Source organism: Ostrinia nubilalis, chromosome 7, assembly GCF_963855985.1.
Source record: "Ostrinia nubilalis chromosome 7, ilOstNubi1.1, whole genome shotgun sequence".
Taxonomy (NCBI): domain Eukaryota; kingdom Metazoa; phylum Arthropoda; class Insecta; order Lepidoptera; family Crambidae; genus Ostrinia; species Ostrinia nubilalis.
This window is the reverse complement of record NC_087094.1, coordinates 10,683,837-10,702,162: the sequence shown is the minus strand read 5'-3', so window position 1 is coordinate 10,702,162 and position 18,326 is coordinate 10,683,837. Positions and strand designations below refer to the sequence as shown.

The window sequence follows — 18,326 nt, the reverse complement described above, 5'->3', positions numbered from 1 at the left end:
TTTATTTCACTTGAATAATACAAAATATACCTACTTAACTTAGTCACAGCCATGGTTAATACTAATAAGTTACATTATAATATGCAATAAAATAGCGTAATGGTAACAATATTAGGTAAGTAGTCAGTTAATTTGCTATTCTTTCTATTTATTTTCCAAGTCGTTCTGCTTCTTCTAATGTATCGGGCACTTTCAGACCTCGTGTTTCAGGTTGCGTTAACACTAACAAGCCTGATATGACCGCCATGCCACCGAACATGGTCGAGGGGATGCCGCTCCAGTACACCATCAGAGGCGGAGTCAATGGAGAAATCACGGACCCGATGCGGCCCAGCATCGACGAGAACCCCAAGAACGAGTGCCGGTGCCTCGTCGGGTACAACTCCGCCGTATACAAATACACCGACGTCATCACCAACCCAATAAAATACTTGCCAGTCAAAAACAAAAACAACGACAACCCAGTCATATTATTAGGCGTAAAAGCAAACCCTAAACAACAAAGACCGCACAGCATATACCCCAAAAACAAAGTGGTCCTCCTTCCTATTTTGTCCAACACTAACACAGCTGTCCAGAAACCCGGTATCTCAATCGCGGCCGTTGCTATGTAATTCAAGTACATGTTACCTGATAAACTGACAGAATTTATTGATAAACCATAATAAATGAACGTCGTCGTGATCCATAAAATTGGTGTCGTACAACATCTGCGCAACATAACGGGCGATTTTATAACTCTGAAGAAAAGATTTTCATTTGTTTGTTTTGTATTTTTGGCTGCTTCGATTTGGTTGGGGATGGCATTTAACAGATACTCCATGGCAGATTCTGAAATTATTTTGCCATTTTGCCGAGCGGCACGTTCTAGTGTGTTTTTTGCTCTCTCTTTTTTACCTTTGCTGAGTAGCCACCTAGGGCTTTCGGTGATGAGCCACCGATACGAGACTAAGAGGAATATAGGCGTAAACAAAACTAGGCTTAAATGCCGCCACTCATGCACAAGGAGTGCAATAACACCCAATAAAACTTGTCCGAGAGCAAACACTGAAGACATTGTTGCACTCGTCATTACTCGGTATTTGGGGCCAACTAATTCAGTAGCCAATATGTAAGCTGCGCTGAACGCACCGCCACCTATAGCGGTATGCATAAATTGTAGCGCTGCATACATCGTATAGTTCACAGAGAAAGACCGAACCACGCCAACCAGTGCTACATTGAACGAAAAGAAAATAACAGAAGCTCGTCGTCCGAAGTGGTCCGATATAAATCCTGCTAGAGGTAGCGCAATCATTGCGCCCATGCTATTCAGCGTTCCTGACAAAGCCCTTAACCATTCGTTACATTCCAAATTGAAGTCATAAACCACAGAGTTCTTTCTTTCGTAAACGAAAGTCTCACAAGCTATTACGACGCTTTTATTGAACAGGTTCACTGGGCAGATTTCATTATTTTCAACGTTTTCTTGATCCGTTACGTTGCCGTATCGCTTACAGTCCTCGAATCCAGATGATGTTGAAGGTATTGCAAAGCTAATCCAGTCTGGTGAATATTCTGGGTTAGGTCCATCGCACTCAGGTATAGCACACCTGTGTGGTAGTTTGGATGCGGAAAATATGTATTCTCCAGCCATAAATGCCGATATCGCCGCGGGAACAAACAAGAAGAGCAGGTTAATGATTTGGAATTTCCCGAATTGACCCAATTCATTGTTTAAAACCACTTCAAAGTCTGTTTTCGATTCACTACTTCTTGTAGACACCATGATGTAACAACTATAGTTATTATGTCGAACTTATTTCGATTATTATATTAAATTGTCATAACTAATGAACAATCTTTCTCTTTACAGTCACTACAATATAATAATAAAATATTTGATCTACAGATATATTATAACAAACTGTTCGGAGTAACATTGGTTACAACAAGTTTATAAACTCTTATCTATTGTTTTACGACATCAACGATAGCGGTCTCGTACATTACTTTGTTAGATGCACGACTTCTTAAATGTAGGTGAATATGATAAGATCTGCAAGGTTCCTACCTACTTGTTTATAAAATCATCACAATTCAAGGTGAAGATAAATACCGTACATGTAAAATATTGTCATTGACTCTCTTAATCATCTGCTCTTCATTTTATTTTATTTTATTTTTCAAATTTTTGAGTGACATCTAGATATTTTTAACCTCCTAAATGTAGGTACTATTATCAGAAAGGTATTAACAATGTCGTGCGATATGGTGTGTCATGATGATAGATAAGATAAGCGTGATAAAAAAAACTCTATCAAAGTAATATGTACGACTAATACCTAATTGGGTAGTTGAGCCGGCAATCAATCATCATCATTTCAGTTTTTGGCAGTTTTATTCAGCCACTATTAGCTAGCTTCATGAGGTCATCAGTCCATCGAGCAGATTAAAAATCAATCCACAATACTTTTCTTATTTACTTAACACTTAACTATCGTTGTAGTGACTTCGAATTATTGGGTAGTGATGTCACTTACTACCTGGCGGGCTGGCGCTGCTGGGCAATAAATATATTTTACGTATTTTACAACTTTTTATTACTTTTGATACGAGTAATATGTAGTATCAAGATAATAATACGTTTGTGGATTTTCCTTACCTATATGAGAAATAATACGATTAATTTATTTATTCACATTGTACTAATTTAATTTACAGTTTAAAAAACATATGACCCGTCATGAACAATGCTAATGCCTAAAGTTAATCCAAAAATAAAAGCGCATTGACAATTTTAAATTTCGATTTTTCTTCAACTCGTATCAGCCAGCTCCGACAAGCGGCGCCTGATGTGGTCGATCGGCGCGAGCGCCTCGCCGGGCGTCGCAGGCGGCGAGCCGGGCCGCGCCTCGAACGTCAGCCGCGCCTCAAGCACCGCCGGATCGAACAGGCCCAGGCTGCTCAGGTACGGAGCCCGCCGGTATTCTGGGTGCTCGATCATCCAGCGGCAGTATTCCTTGACACTCCTGAGTGATAACAATAATTAAATAAAAAAACCAGACAACCATTAAAGGGATAATAAAAGCATACATAGAGTGCGGAGATGTCATTACAAAAAAATCTCCCCTCTCTTCCCGGATTTTTGTCCAAGTGGTGGGATGAGATGTGTTGAACATTTAAGACTGCTGCATCATGATATGCTACTACTAATGCTACCCAGGAGTATTCTACACAGACCACGTGGTTTCGTCCCAATTTTCTTTTCTACATCAGAGATTTGCGTAAAGTCTCTTTTTTTAGGAATCATAACATATTGCATAATAGGAATATAATGCATACTTTAGTACCTTAGGTTAGTGATCCCCTCCCAAACAGTCTTCAGAGTGACCAGGTCTCGAGGCACATGGCGCGCTGACCGCCACAAATTATTGGTATCGTTCGTAGGAGCCCGCCAGCGGTCCTGACGAGGCAGACTTCTCCCAAATGCTGAAAATTTATCAGGACGGTGCTCAGCCTCGATGTCTTTGGATATCTCACGTTCCAAAGCTGCATATCGCGCTTTCTATAAATATAATAAAATTAATTGTAAATTGTAACTACTCCAGTAACTTGATGACAACATAATTTGATTTCAATGAAGGGTTAACTTATCAAACAATGATCTTATTTTTGATTTCATTAACTCAATCAATACCTCTGGATATCCTGTAACATTGGCGATTTTTTCTTCGACACACGGTAGTTCCCTGGTCACCACGCGAAGGCCCCGCGCTACGTGAGTGTCGAACTCAATCTTTAAACGAAAATATAACAGTCATATTAGTTTAAATTAAACAGTTGGCCTAAAATTTTAGCTAGAACTTATGCAATAGATAAAACTCCACAAAATAATATGGTCAAAGAGTGACAATAGACAGACATACTTGAAAAAGCTCTTTAATAGCTTGAGGTGTGAATAGACGTGACTGCTGGTCACCTCCCATTTCTTTTATGTATTTGCAGAAGTCTGAAGCAATCTGAAACAATCATGCCGATTACAAGGAATTCTTAATTTTGGTGTACGCTTTTATGAAAAGTTATTGACAATTTGTTGCGTTTAATTTTCAGGTATATTGAAGCGATTAGTGTGAAACAGTTACCCTTTCAGTTAGATCGTCGGCTTTCCTTATGAGACTTTTTTCCTCCTCCTTCTCAGGCTGCAGGTAGCGCGTGGCCCACGTCACCTGCTCTCGCACAGGCTTGTTCAGTAGCTCCTGGTGTATGTTTAACTTCTCTTCGTCATCGCTAGATTAAAATAATTAAGGGCAACCGTATTGAAAGTGAAATAAAAATATCAGATGTATTCAGCACATTTTTTTGGGTAATAATTTGTGAAAACCAGAGGAATTCAGACAAAAAGTAATTATTATAACGCAGAGGAAACGGGTTATTTTTACCTTGGGCAGTACTCAACGTCGGTGTCAGAATCCATTTCTCTTTCAATGTAGAGACTCTTTCTGGTCGAGACTAGCGGCTCTTTAAGTGACAGTCTCATCGGTTTTACTGTAAAAATGATATTCCATTAAAATATCTTATAATTAATACACCCTATGTATTTATTTAGGAATGTGTACTTACGTTGTGGACCCACAACTTCACCCTGATCCAAATTAACAATTGGAATGTCTAAAATATTGCATACTTTTTCGTAAGTTTGTGTTGGCAAAACTTTTGCCAAACGTTTACTTTCTTCGATCTGTGGAAAACAATATAAAATATTATGTAAGTATAATTTTCGTTGAAATATTAATAAAATATAAATACTTACACTTTCAGAAGCAGTTGCGTCAATGTCGTTGAAAATACTTTTCCAGTATTCTTTATTACTGTGTATAGCTTCGTAAGTTCCATATTTCGATGGATTGACCACCATAATTTTGCGCGGCTTTTTTCCAGTTTTCTTCTTCAGAAGACGGACGTCACGTATATCCATGGTGTTATTTGCTGGTTTGCACACGTTGATATTTAGTAGAATGAAAACTAATACTGCTTATAAAGCAAAACACGGGGGCTATGCTTGGTATTGTAGACTTTATTATCACATAGAAACGACTTCTTCCCGGGTAACTTTGAAAAAGGATTAGTTTAGTTTAATCAGTAGAACTGAATCGGATGCCCATATCTGACCATATGTTTTCTTAGGTTTTGTGAAATTTTACGAAGTTTTCTAAGGCTTTATTGCAATTGCATAATAAATGTTAAACCGGCTTTATCGCCAGCTTCACTGTATTAGAGCACTCTATTGTGTGTTGGAATGCAGTTCAAAACAGCAAAATATCGGGTCTTTATATTTTTAGGTCTATGGTTTATTAAAGACGCGCGCCGTTGCCATGGCGACGACTGCAGGTCGCAGCCAGCACAAAAAGATTCCTTTATGACTTGTTGGAGTAAGAAAATAATAACACTGTGTTACGAGAACAAAGTGCACAAGAACTTTACGCCTAACAAAATGCTAATTACACAGTATAGAAATAGATACAACTTACTCTTCAAGGTCCTGTATTATTTACAAAATAACTATTCTAAACTTTTCTGATCAAATCACAATAACAGAGTAGATTTATGAAGAAAGCTGCTGATATTTATAGACATAATAAATGATGAAAGCTTATCTTTTGCAAAGTTTTCCGTTTCCAAGGATAGATAATGTTGTTAGCTTGAAGTTTGATCAATACGTGCTAAAGGCATTAAAAATATTGTATTTTTCCCGTGAATGGTTAGTTATGACTATAGTCATCATCTGCACACAAATATTTAACCATAGTTTCACTCGCTACCTTGGAGTTATCTAAAACTTGGTCATTAAAAATATGGTCATGAAGCTCTATCGACATGTTAAGGACAATATCTGTTCATACATAAATAAAACTTCCATCATAACAAGCATAATAGTTAGTTCATTTCATTTTAAAATACACGAAAAGGCGGATAAACTCTTCGGAGTGAAGTAAGTTTATTCAGACGGTGCAGTTGTGTCAGATTTCACGGGAACCGACGCATAACACAATATTATGGAATAGCGAACCGTCAAGTTAGCATAACACTGTTTAACTTTGCCCTGTGATAACAGTTGGGCGACGGTGGGTGAGCGAGCGGGGAAGAAAAACCGCTTATAATAGAGGTGTAATAAAAGAAATTGAAAAGATGTCCTTGTAAAACTTTCTCTGTAAATCTTAGAGGTTTTGGTGGACACTTGGCCTTAGATTGCTTTAAAATCAATTACAGCTTCTACTAAATTGCTATCGTATCTACTAAGAAGCATAACAGTAAAGAAAGTTAAGTTCTTTCTGGAAAATAAAAAAAGTCCCGATTGAGTCCCAGACGGCATTAATTAATGTCATAACAATTGATTATCTATTGTGTCTAGATTCGCGGAGCTTGAAGGATTAAGATAAAGCATGTTAGTCAATCAGCTAGGGAGAGTTATGGAAGTTTTAGTAGTACTTTATAAGTTACCTACTGTTTAATTATTTTTACGTTAGGTTCTAAGCAAAGTAAAACAAGAATACAGAAGAAAAGTACACACCTACAAAAAGTTACACCTTCTTCTACTTCTAAAACGCTGTCGCGTATGCACTGTGGCTCGTCCATAATAAAACAGAATGAGCGGTAATTCCTTATACCTGCAATTGAATAAGCTGTTATTTTTGTTAGTACTGCTTTTATTTCATACCTACTGATTTCAACAAACATAAAATAATCTTATGCGACTTAAAAGTTATTTTTGATTGTTTATGACGGTTACGTTATAAAATTTTAAGTTTGAGACAGATTGAACCGTTTGTCGATTCATAAACTTAAATTAAAGAGGATAGTAATTTAAAAACCCTTAAAAAATCTAATAAAGAGTGTTCAGGAATCGTTTTAAGACCGTGTATTACCTGATAATGTATCCTACTAATATTACGAGTATAAATGCGAAAGTTTGTGTGGATGTCTTGATGTTTCTTACTCTTTCACGAAAAGACTACTGAACGGATTTTAATTAAACTTTACAGTATTATTGTTTACAGAATCACATATAGGCTATAATTTATGACGATATGTGACAAACTAAATTTCACGCGGGTGAAGCCGCGGGCAAAAGCTAGTTAGGTACCTGATAAAGGGAAGACGCTGTATGAAGATTTTCTGTTGAGACGGTTAGAACCTAGCACATAATATTCATTTTTGTGCCGAAAAATATTTTTTCATTTTGCTCAATCAAGTTATCTTACTGATAACCAACAATACAGCGTATTGTATTAACTGACTCTACAGTCTACAGTTAAACATGAATTAGATCTTAATAATTATCAATAACCAATTAATGACATTAATGGGAAGGGACCCATTGTTAGCAGCAAGCCATCGTGTTTACAGATAAGTTTGTTTTCATTGTTTGCTTGTCATGCTGTTCTTATGATTGCTTTATCTTCAGAGTTATTCAATGTCACTCCATTACGGGCATTACTCGAGTAAGCTTAAGTTTAACCTTTAACTATAGTCGTGAAAAAATAATCACACTCCCATGGACGTCGGGTCTCACAGACCCCTATCTAAAATTCTTCATAATTTCATATCTGAACCAATTTGAATTTATCAAAGAGTTGATATATATCTAATAACTATTAATAAAGGATCTAGTAGTAAATGTAATCAATTTTCAATCATTATTTAATTATTTCTTGGCAAATTTAAAAAACATAGACATTTTTCAGTGTTAATTGACTTGGCATCACATAAAGGCTCCTCAATTACTGTCGATTAATAATAAATCAAACTAATATTTTTTTCCTTGTTAATTAATAACCGTGTAACATAAAAACATAAACAGAATTTCTGAAAGACATCATATAAAATTTTTGACAAGGGTTAAACTTACTAAAATTATAAACAGTGGCCTAGAACACTAAAGACAAATTATCTCTACAGGCATGTGTCATCTTTCTTTGAGAGCTTTGATAGGCAAAATATACACCATTCAGAATCGGAATCTGCAGCAATGGTACCTTCTAAGACATCTAAACTCAAAAGAAGGATCGTCTACAAGTAAAACCTTACTTCTGGAATGTTTCTTAGATAGTTGGGCTAATAATATAGCTGATGTACTCAGATACTTTCTACCATTATGTATTCTTAAACTAAAACAATTTACAACATATTATAATGATTTACTATAAAAAAATTATAGTTGACAAGTCACATCCATACAAGTATGTTTGTATGGAAATTATAGTCATCGGGTCTCCCAGACCCCGATAAAATTTTGGATGGTTATTACTCACGTAATAATTGCCGGAAGACGCGATTTTATGCCTCCTCGGTCCAAACACAGTTAAAACTGAAGCTACTGAGATGGTCAAGAGCAGCACGTGGCGGGAAGGTATTTAAACCGAGAAATTGAAAAGTGGGGTGGGCCTCTGAGACCCGACGTCCATAGTTAAAGGTTAATTAGCTGAACATTGCCTTGTTTCTAGATTTATTCGAAAACTTCGCTGTGCGCATTCATCTACAATATTATGTTGGGAGAATTCTGAATCTGCACCGGTACTCAGATAAGGTGCTTTCTAATGTCGTTGTAATTTTGGTATTATTTATTCGTTAAGTTTTTAATGCAAAGCAGTGGCAAAATAGTATCAAGGGTGTAATTTATTAACCAATCGTTTGGTTTGTGATTTTAATTAGATCTGTCATTAATAGGTATTTGAGACTCTGCATTAACCAAAAGGAAATTTCGTTCTGAAAAGCAAAATACCTAATAGTTAAAGAAGTTAATAAGTGAATACTTTACTCAACATACCTATACGTTTATAGTTTGCAAAGCTAATATTCTCTCATTAAGTTATCATGGAGATTTTAAGTTAAGCTCTAAGAATATACGCTTTTATAGAAATTCTAGTGAAATACCTGACTTATTACCGGCATTTTCTAAGAAGATTGGATATATTTGGAATGTGGTAAGCAGTTTCTATGAAAATAAATGTCGTTGAACTAAAAATAATCGTATTCTCTAATTCTGAGTTTCTCATCCATACTTATCTGTTTTCTGAAATCACACTGAAACTGTGGAATAAGTTTACCTAAGCTTTAATGCAATATAAAACTTTTGTTTCAATTAGGTATTACAATAGAAATACCGGAACTAGTTTCTACAGGTATTCTTGGTTTCATCAATAAAATCAGTCAATCAATCTCGACTAAATTAATTACATGCCAGTAATGCAACAATGTTTAATGTTTATTATTAGCTTTTACCGGATTATGTTAATAACTGAAAAATCAAACACGATTTCTATGCAGAATTTTCGGCATAGAAATCCTGTTTGAAAAAAAAACTAGGTAAGTAGGTACTTAGCATTTTTGACTGATTTATTAGTGTCAGAGTATTATGTAAGTATGTGATGTTATTAACATAAAACTAGTTAGGTTACAGCCTTATGTAGTTCGAAAAAATTAGATGACCATGTCATCATCATCATCATCATTTTCAGTCATAGGACGTCCTCTGCTGAACATAGGCCTCCTCCAATGATTTCCACAACGTCCGGTTGGTGGCAGCCTGCATCCAGCGTCATCCCGATACCTTTATGAGCTTTTTTATCATACTTTTTACCTACTTACGCTACTTTTACCACATTTTATCACCGTGTAATTGTCGCATAATCTTATATCAAATAGAATTTTCAAATTAAAATCACCTCAAATGGTACGTTGTAAAATCGGTAAAATTGAAAAATCGTCTCCCTGATGAGGGCGCACCGTGAGCGCGGAATGTCATCAGTCCCGGCGAGACGGTGACGACTTAATAAGTTAACTTGTTACGGGACCTGTGTAAATTTACCTTAACGCCCGATGTACCCGCTCACACCCATCCCGACATTATTCTTAGCTAACGGTGTAATTTACACAATTGCGTAGTAAACGTAAAACGTGAGATGTGACTGGTGTATGCGAAATTCGTCAGATGAAATTACTAAACTGAACATACATGGGGAAAATTTATTTACCTGACGATGATGATGATGCTTAACGATTACTATGATTTAAATTAAAACGTTAAAGTATCTTCAGCAAAAAAGTACTCACACTAGTGATTGTATTTTGTAGTTTTGAGCGAGTTTCTAGCAGTAAGACCGAGAAGAATCCTCTCAAAATAAAATATCACATTAATGAATCACCTGATAAGTATTATTTAAAGAAATAAGAATCAGCCTGTAGAACTAAGTGAATGTAGGTATACCTACTTACTACAGTATTGTCTCTTTAACTTTACAGTCTCGTTGTAAACTACAATTAGGTATAGTATTATTATTAGTCGGCCGTTTGGTGTAGTGGTTCAGAACGGACTACTATGCCGAGAGGTCCCGGGTTCGATTCCCGGCCGGGCAGAAATTGAAATGATGAATTTTAATTTCTGTGACGGGTCTGGGTGTTTTCTATGTATAATATGTATGTATTTACAAAAAAAAAGTATTTAAGTATGTTTATATCCGTCGTCTAGTACCCATAGTACAAGCTTTGCTTAGTTTGGGACTAGAGGCGCAGTGTAAAATGTCCAAGGATATTTATTTATTTAATTTATTTTATTATAATAACGTATTTTAATAAGGTCTGCCTTTGTAACTAAAATCAATGAATAAATAAATAATGTAATTCTGAAAACATAACAAAATCTATCTGAGAATTTCAGATGTACTATGTCGGAACTTGCGTAAACAAATACAGTATAGCAAACAAGAACAAATGAATAGAGTTTAGCGAGTAACCGCGAAGATACTGCGAGCAATTTGTGATCTCGGGGACCGCTCTGCTCGCACCTGGTTAAATTGGATGCCACGTCTACATCACCGTTTATTAAGCTGCACTACTACCTCTTTCACTGGCAAGATAATATGTTCAGCTATAAGTAACAATACGCTCGGCTTATTTAACTTCTTCATTGAATTAGAGCTCGGTAAATTTCTCTTTGTGAATCCAAAAAGTCCAGGTAGGTATTGCCTTTTATAAGGTGACAAACCTAGCAACCTAGTAGTAAAGTAATTATTAATAAAAAAAGCAAATGAGTACATTTTATAAACATTATAATAAAAAAGTATCATCGATAATGCGAATAATATAAAATTAGTTAAAAATTTCAATATTATAGTTGAAAATCAAAACACTCATCAGTAAATATTTTTAGCAAATTAGGATGCTCCTGGATTAGATTCCGTATAGAAGTTTTACGTCTCTGTAGAATGTCATTCAGTTCTTTACTAGGTGACTCTTTCATTTCACTCGAGGATTGCTGTTTCCCAACTGTACGAGTATTCGTATCAAAGCAGGTACAACCTACTTCTGGTACGTATAATTCTTCTTGGCTAGAATACTGAGTCTCAGCATTATGATAAAGCTCTTTTGTAGCAGAAAACGGTAATTCAGCGTTCACGTATTTCCTGGGATCTAATAACTCTGGTGGAATTGGTAGTTGCATGGGATGATCAAGGATAGTGGTGACTCTCTGAAAATTCTCCTCTGTAAAGTCTAAATACGCGTTTAGGTAAGGGAATGACATTCTCTCAGCCCAGTTCTGGCAACTCCTAGCAGGACAATGGTGAAGGCGGTGTATGTCGTCAATAAGTAATGGCTCGTCTAAAGAGACGCTTGATTCAGTTGCAGTAGATGGTGATGGTGGAGCAGTGACTGGTATTCCACTCAGAGTCGAAACATTTGATGGTGTCTTCGAAGGTATATCTTGACATTTGCAACGCTGCGTTTCAAGAAACACTTTGACTTCTTCAAAATCATGACATTTGGCATAAAAGAATTGCCTGTCAACTCTAACAAATGGTAAATCTACATCTGAAGGTAATGTTTCTCGACTTCCATATCGTGGTGGAGTTGAATCGTTTAGATCACCAACAATGACAAATGGCTCACCCTCACAAACCGTTGGTTTTGGAATTTTTTCCTCAAATTTAAATATGTTTTGAAATGCAACGTCATCCATTAGAATTGAAGAACATTTTTGAGGATGTTTTTGAATTTCATTCATTTGCAATACAACCATCTTTTCAAGATCAAGCAAGAATGTCGTTTGTTCTGGTAATAATTTTAAGCTGTAACTTATAAATTTCAGAAATAATTGTAATACTTTTTTTATTTTTTCTTCCCAGTCTCTATTTATTTGAGTTATATGAACCTCTTGCCTTTTATATTCATCTAATATTTTTTGCCTTTCCTTTATTTTATGCATTTTCTCAGCAATGTCTGTTGTTTGATAGTTTTCTAGAAGAAATTGTTTAATTTTACATTTCTTTCTTTCCGTGCACATGACGTACATAGTGCTGGTTATATTTTCAGCTTCGATTTGCCTATAAAATGAATTCAAAGCATCATTCCTTTCTTTTAATGCTTGATTTATGAGCTTGCTACTTCTTTGCAGCTCGTTCTCCAGCAAAAGCTTGTAATATTTCTTTATCTTACTTGTTTCATTCTGATATCGATTTTGTAATACTTCTTCTACAATTGTTCGTTCTTTGGCGAGTTTTTCTTTTATTTCTATATTTAAGTCACTGATTATATTAGCGCGAGCGCTTAGCAATAAATCTTTCAATTCCGATCTCAAGTGGTCCTCTAATTCTTGTAGTGTTTTTTCATAAAATTCTGATATTTCCTTGGACATGATTTTACTTTTATTTGCGAAAATGTTATCATAAATTCGTTTTACTTTTTGTTCGACTAATTTTCTTTCATTCTGTAATATATGTGACCATCCTTGATCATTGTCATTTAATAATTGGGTCAATGTCTTTAAGAATCTGGCTCGTTCATTTTCCAATACATCGTTACCGATAGCGAGTATACCTTCGTGAGTCTTACCTCTAGTAATTTTAGAAGTAAATGGTGGTATAAGATCAACTATACCTATTAACTGGTCACTGGGAGAGACCCACTCATCGCCAACGTCTTCATCTTCAGATGGTTCTGTATCCTCGAATTCTATTTGTAACGGCTTACGAACTCCACAATAGTCATCGTCAAAGTAAATTTCAGCATAAGTGCTTGTTACTCTTTCTTCATGTTTATGAATATGATCATGTTCCATTATTTAAATACTAGAAAACGTAAGTTGAAATAAAATTGATTGGGAATATTTTGTAAAATGTCACAAAGTGACAAAACAGGACATGACAAAAACATGACACATTTTTAAATGCTTTTTAAATACCTAGGTAGGTAGGTATATACCGTTATTTGTTTTTATGCTATAATTTTTCTCGTTAGTCGGATAAATGAGTAGATGCGAAAATTTACTTGAAATCTCATTGAATGAACAAAGGAGTGGTTTATTTAATATTTAACAAACATTAGCACTTATGAAATTATTAGATCTTACATAGATAGTGCAGATATGTTTACCTAAGAGTACATTTTAAAATTACTAACATAAAACTTAATAAATAAGACAAAGAAATTAACACTCCTGTCATACTTAAGCTTAAACAGAGTATGGCAATAAAGGAGCAGGCAGCTAATGAGTTTTCTGGCACTAACAAAATAACAGTTTGGTATTCAAACGGGCGAACGTGTTGACGGCCTACCTGTGATTAGCGCCGTGATGTAAGGCGAGTGCTCCCGCCCGGCGATTTAATTAAATACTTCCTTGCACCACCCACCTACTATTTCACCTCATGTACCTCACCTTATCTCTCCCCGAAGCTAAAGCACGCTGTAAACATTTTTCATCCTACCCGCTACAGCGAGATTATTGCACCTACATTACTATCGTAAAGCGGCCATTTTGCAATATTTGCGGCAAAAACAGTCGATTTCGTAGTTCGGAGCGCCCCGAACACGAGCATGTGATAATAAATTACGGACATATCTCGACTCCATTCTCATTACGGATGCGGCAATGTCCGTCGGAGTTTTGTCATAACTCAGTCTCGGTTGAAATTATTTCCGTTGGGTCTGATGAGAAAACTAGAGGTGGAGAACTCCAAATGTAAGTATTCGCGCAACAAGCCGTGGAATAACGACGGGACATATTTCATTCTTAACGAAGTTAAATTTCCGGGAAGGTCCTGTAAGAGCGTGCGTAACTCTGATAAAAGGCTACCCCGCTACAATACCGATTTTGTATTTGAGTGGGGTTTTAGAGGTAGCAAATACTTGTATTAAATCACATTTCCTGATGTAAGCAGAACAGACAATTTAGCAACATTGTTTCAGGAATCGTAACTTTTTTCAGCGATTTTTTTTTATGTGACAGGAGGCAAACGATTTTTTATAAAAGTTCAACTTCAACTCTAGAACTCTAGACGACCGATAATAGGTAAATAATTTAAAAGGTTACTTTACTCAAGCTTACCAACCATTTTCATTAAAAAAATCTACTTTCTCTAGTGGAAACTATTTTGGAAAAATATCTTAGTAAACGGAAAAATCCCTATTGCCCATGATTGTTTGAATATTGCTTTACAATTTTTTAGAACTCTATGAAAACTTAAGTGTTATATTTACTCTTTTGTTTAGTGTTAAATAGGTATATTCCTCAGTCTTCATCTTCCTCAGTTTAAAAATATTTTATTAAAATGCGACCTAAAAGCGCATTAAGGCCGTTCATCCTAAAGTTCCAACGTTTGATGTGCGCACGTTAAAACAACAAACATAATTCAGAAGCTGGCAACAAGTTGGATTGTTTTCTACACATCATATCGGCAAATAAATCTTTCGGCCGCTTATCTGACGTCAAAGTTAATTCCCATGCATAATTCATCGCGTCGATTTCGTGAGAGAAACTTTCGGACTCGCTATAACGCCCTCTGTAACTGACGGTTGTCTTATAGACAAGTCTGGCTACTTTTTGTATCGATATATGGCTGTATCATATTAAAGAGGGTTTTACCTGAAAATATTAGTCTAATGTTTTACACCATCCAATACAGTCTAGATAAAAAACGACGACACGTTGTCAAAAGTCATAGAAAAGTAAGTGTCGACATGATTCTTTTGAAATAAAGCCGGCGATAGCAAGCCGCCGAGTTGTCGGCGGGCTTCGTGTGTAGAGTCCTTAAAAAACATATCTCGTACAAAATTTTATTGGTATGAAAATCTATCCTTTCATGGCTATAATAGAAGCTGTTCTATATAGGTGGAATATTGCGCGGAGTGTTGATTGATAAACCGGACAGCTATCAAGGGACTGGAGTGCGTGAGAGATTGACACCTCAAATCAAATCCGAATCACCTGTCGACGCGAACGTGGCTCCTAACCAATGATAAATCTGTCCAAAACTACAGCCAAGTGTGAGTTGTGTATAGATATGGACAAAAACTTACATTGGCTTTTCACTACACAATAATGTACATAATATAGAGAGTTTTCAAATAAGGATGCGCATCTAATTCCAAAATCTTTAAAAAAATAGAGACGCACATCTATGTGTAAACTAATATAATTGTAAGTTCTTACTATCGAGTTTTTTCATAAACCACAAACGACTTTAAAAAAAACTGGTGACAATATAAACAGAGAGCTTCACTCTCGTTAGACCTAAAGTAAGTACACGTGAACATGTCCGCAATACTTTCAACTACGTAGCTTAGTTGACGACATTTGTTGTTTGTTTACTACATTTAAATTCAGTGCAGCAAGTCAGGGGAAGAGTTTTAGCATTTGTCCGGTGCATCTGAACTCACACACGGAATTGTAAATTTATTCGTCGGTTTCTTAACGGGGGTCACTAGACTGTGCTCGCTAATGCTTTGTAAAGTTTCACTTTTAGAACTTACCTGAGGCAAAGGCAAGAGCTCTCAGTCTAGCCGGCTAGAACGTGCCAGTATTCAGTCAATAACTTAATTACTTACTCGTCGAAATCATAAGAGCATACGAATTTTCACGTTAACTTTTACGGCTTTAGTTTTGACATAGAAAAAAGAGAGCATAACAACCCAGAATATTCGGAAATCTTATGCTTACAGAGTATTATTTTTAAATAAGGCGTTTAGATTCCCAACACAACAATGATTACATCCAATAGCCATTCGTATCTGAACGGGCGCTTACTTTATGGTTGTCATACATAAGTAAATTAGTTTATTTCCTCCAGGCGACAATTTGGCTCACGTCTCGTCACAAATTGTCGGCGAGGGTAAATGCAGACTATTAAGGAAATACAGCAATTCAAGCAGCCCTTAGCTGGCATTACGGCGCAATCTCGCGCGGCGAAATTATAAGCAACACCTTCTTATGCCGTGCTTGGCGGCAATAACACGTGCCAGCAGCAATAACTGAACGGACATAGTTCTAAGGAAATTTCATACAATCGACGCTGTCGCAAACTGCCGACATCTGTCATTTTAAACATTTAAACGGCCTAGCGGGTTTAAGTTTTAATTTAATCATAGAACTTTGAACGGCTACATGAAATGTTTTTAATAGTCTAATAACGTTGTCAGAATTTTAATAAGTTTTAATTATGGCTCGTAACTAAGTGATAGTGAAGCTGCAAGAATGTAATAATTATGTAGTTTTCTAAATTGGCTATGAGTAGTGTACTATTGGGTATCAAACCAACTATACAGGGTGGAAACGATAAGTGATCTCACTCGATTATTTCTAAACTATACAAGATATTGAAAAACTGGTTACTGATCCTGAAAGTGCTTCAAGAGCTCTTTCAAACGGTACCAATAAATAGGTTACAGAATAAACTGGATCTATCCGAAAATTCAATGTTTCCAGCTTCCATACTAAATGTATGCCAGACACACAATATTAGAAGTGTAATTTTTTTTATTTAATAATAAACTCCTAAAATAAACTCGTAAATTGTATTCTTATTTTAAATTATTCGTGTATTATAACATTTTAGGTAACATTAAAGGTAGAGTAACTACTGTGCAAGCAGGTACACTATAAAATATAATGTTATTTTATTAAAAAATCTTATAATTCCGCAAAGTGAATGGTACACACTCATGTCAACAAAATGAAGCACCGTAAAATGTGGTAAAACTTTTAAGAATAACCTTTTAAACATCGGTACCCCTGGAAGACTTACGGCAATATTTCCCATTTCAACGAGTAAGCACGTATTGCGCCCTAAATCTTGGCTCACATTAACTGAGACAGCCACAGTCGCTGAGGTATTTTAATAATGAATTCTTTTCAGCCAGCACGTAGTTAATGCCGGCGATTTAATGAAGGGCGTCATAAACGTGTCGTTGCAGGCGGGGCGCGGGGTAACCCGACACTATCAAGGATTAGCGACACACTTTATGGACTTGCATATGCAACGTTAGGAGAGGGGAGAGTCTAAGCATATTTCTTCGTAGAGTTTTCTATATGAAAAGTTTCTTGCTTAAAATTATTATTTGTTCTTATTTTTCAATTTAGGCAGACTTAAAGATACTACAAAATAAAAATACATACATGTTTAGATACACTTGCCTCTAGCATTCGTCCCCCGGTGATGTCCCGCGTTCCCGACTCTATGACTAGAGTAAATTCTTATGCTATGACTCACAGATGATATCGTCAGGTTTTTAGTGGGTGGACCCTGTCCTTCTGTTCTGGTAGGGAGTGCCACACATAGAAAAATTATAAATTAGTATAATCAAATTAAAGTAACTATGGTGTTTCTCCCATTCTTAAAGGAATATTTTTTTAAAAGCAAACAGTTTAATTATGGCCTTAACTTAGTGTACACCCAAGTATTTATACTCGTAGATGCGGTGCATAGTTAAACGTCTAGGAGATCGGGCTAAATGCTTGCCCGGAATCTGATTCTAGCCCATTGCCCAGTGTCGGCAGTTTAGTTGCATTACATTAGACACTGCTCGCATTCCGAATGCGCCGGACCCATTTGATTGGAACTATTCAAATTATTTGCCTTCGTTATCAATGGGAGTAACTTAGTTGAGAATGCAATTATAGTTGTAAGTTAGGTAACATCATTTTTGTTTAAGTATGGACTTTCTTTATGGAGGATACTTGTGAGGATGTTACCTACTGTAGGTAAAAGTTAACCACTATATCAACGTAGTGAGACCTTTTTGACAAATATTTTCAGATTGTTACAACTTATTTCTGGGTTTTAAATTTGAGTTCTCTGTAATGCAACCTATATCTAGAAAATATTTTCATTGCATTTTGTAATATCTACGACTGAGTTAAAATTCAGATGCACAATATAACTGCATTACCGTGGAGGTAGAGCGTTAATTGGTACGAAAAGTGAAACATTATTTGCAATTGCAATATCGCTCGCTGTAATGAGCGCATTCGCTGCCGTAAATATGGCACAGATTGCAATCAATAATTTTTGAAGCAA

The 18,326-nt window shown here is 36.0% G+C and overlaps 2 protein-coding genes across 2 annotated transcripts; both read right to left on the bottom strand.

Moving 5' to 3' along the window:
• Positions 1 to 5: 5 nt before the first annotated feature.
• LOC135073623 (organic cation transporter protein-like) lies at positions 6 to 1,910 on the bottom strand. Its single transcript, XM_063967782.1, has one exon. The coding sequence runs from the start codon at positions 1,766 to 1,768 to the stop codon at positions 149 to 151; it is 1,620 nt and encodes a 539-aa protein (XP_063823852.1). The 5' UTR covers positions 1,769 to 1,910; the 3' UTR covers positions 6 to 148.
• Positions 1,911 to 2,797: 887 nt separating this feature from the next.
• Positions 2,798 to 5,058, bottom strand: LOC135073492 (uncharacterized). Its single transcript, XM_063967677.1, has 8 exons — positions 4,793 to 5,058; positions 4,603 to 4,720; positions 4,422 to 4,527; positions 4,125 to 4,269; positions 3,909 to 4,001; positions 3,680 to 3,778; positions 3,333 to 3,547; positions 2,798 to 3,011 (listed from the first exon to the last, which is right to left on the bottom strand). Exons 1-8 carry the CDS (start codon positions 4,955 to 4,957, stop codon positions 2,798 to 2,800), a joined length of 1,155 nt encoding a protein of 384 aa, XP_063823747.1. The 5' UTR covers positions 4,958 to 5,058.
• Positions 5,059 to 18,326: the final 13,268 nt, after the last annotated feature.

What these genes read in the sequence shown, in the direction of transcription:
- LOC135073623 (XM_063967782.1), bottom strand. Translation starts at nt 1,768, where the DNA reads ATGGTGTCTACAAGAAGTAGTGAATCGAAAACAGACTTTGAAGTGGTT.
- LOC135073492 (XM_063967677.1), bottom strand. Translation starts at nt 4,957, where the DNA reads ATGGATATACGTGACGTCCGTCTTCTGAAGAAGAAAACTGGAAAAAAG. An exon ending in ACGCAACTGCTTCTGAAAGT is followed by an intron (nt 4,721 to 4,792) that starts GTAAGTATTTAT and finishes TGTTTTCCACAG; the next exon opens with ATCGAAGAAAGTAAACGTTT. An exon ending in CCGACGATCTAACTGAAAGG is followed by an intron (nt 4,002 to 4,124) that starts GTAACTGTTTCA and finishes TGATTGTTTCAG; the next exon opens with ATTGCTTCAGACTTCTGCAA.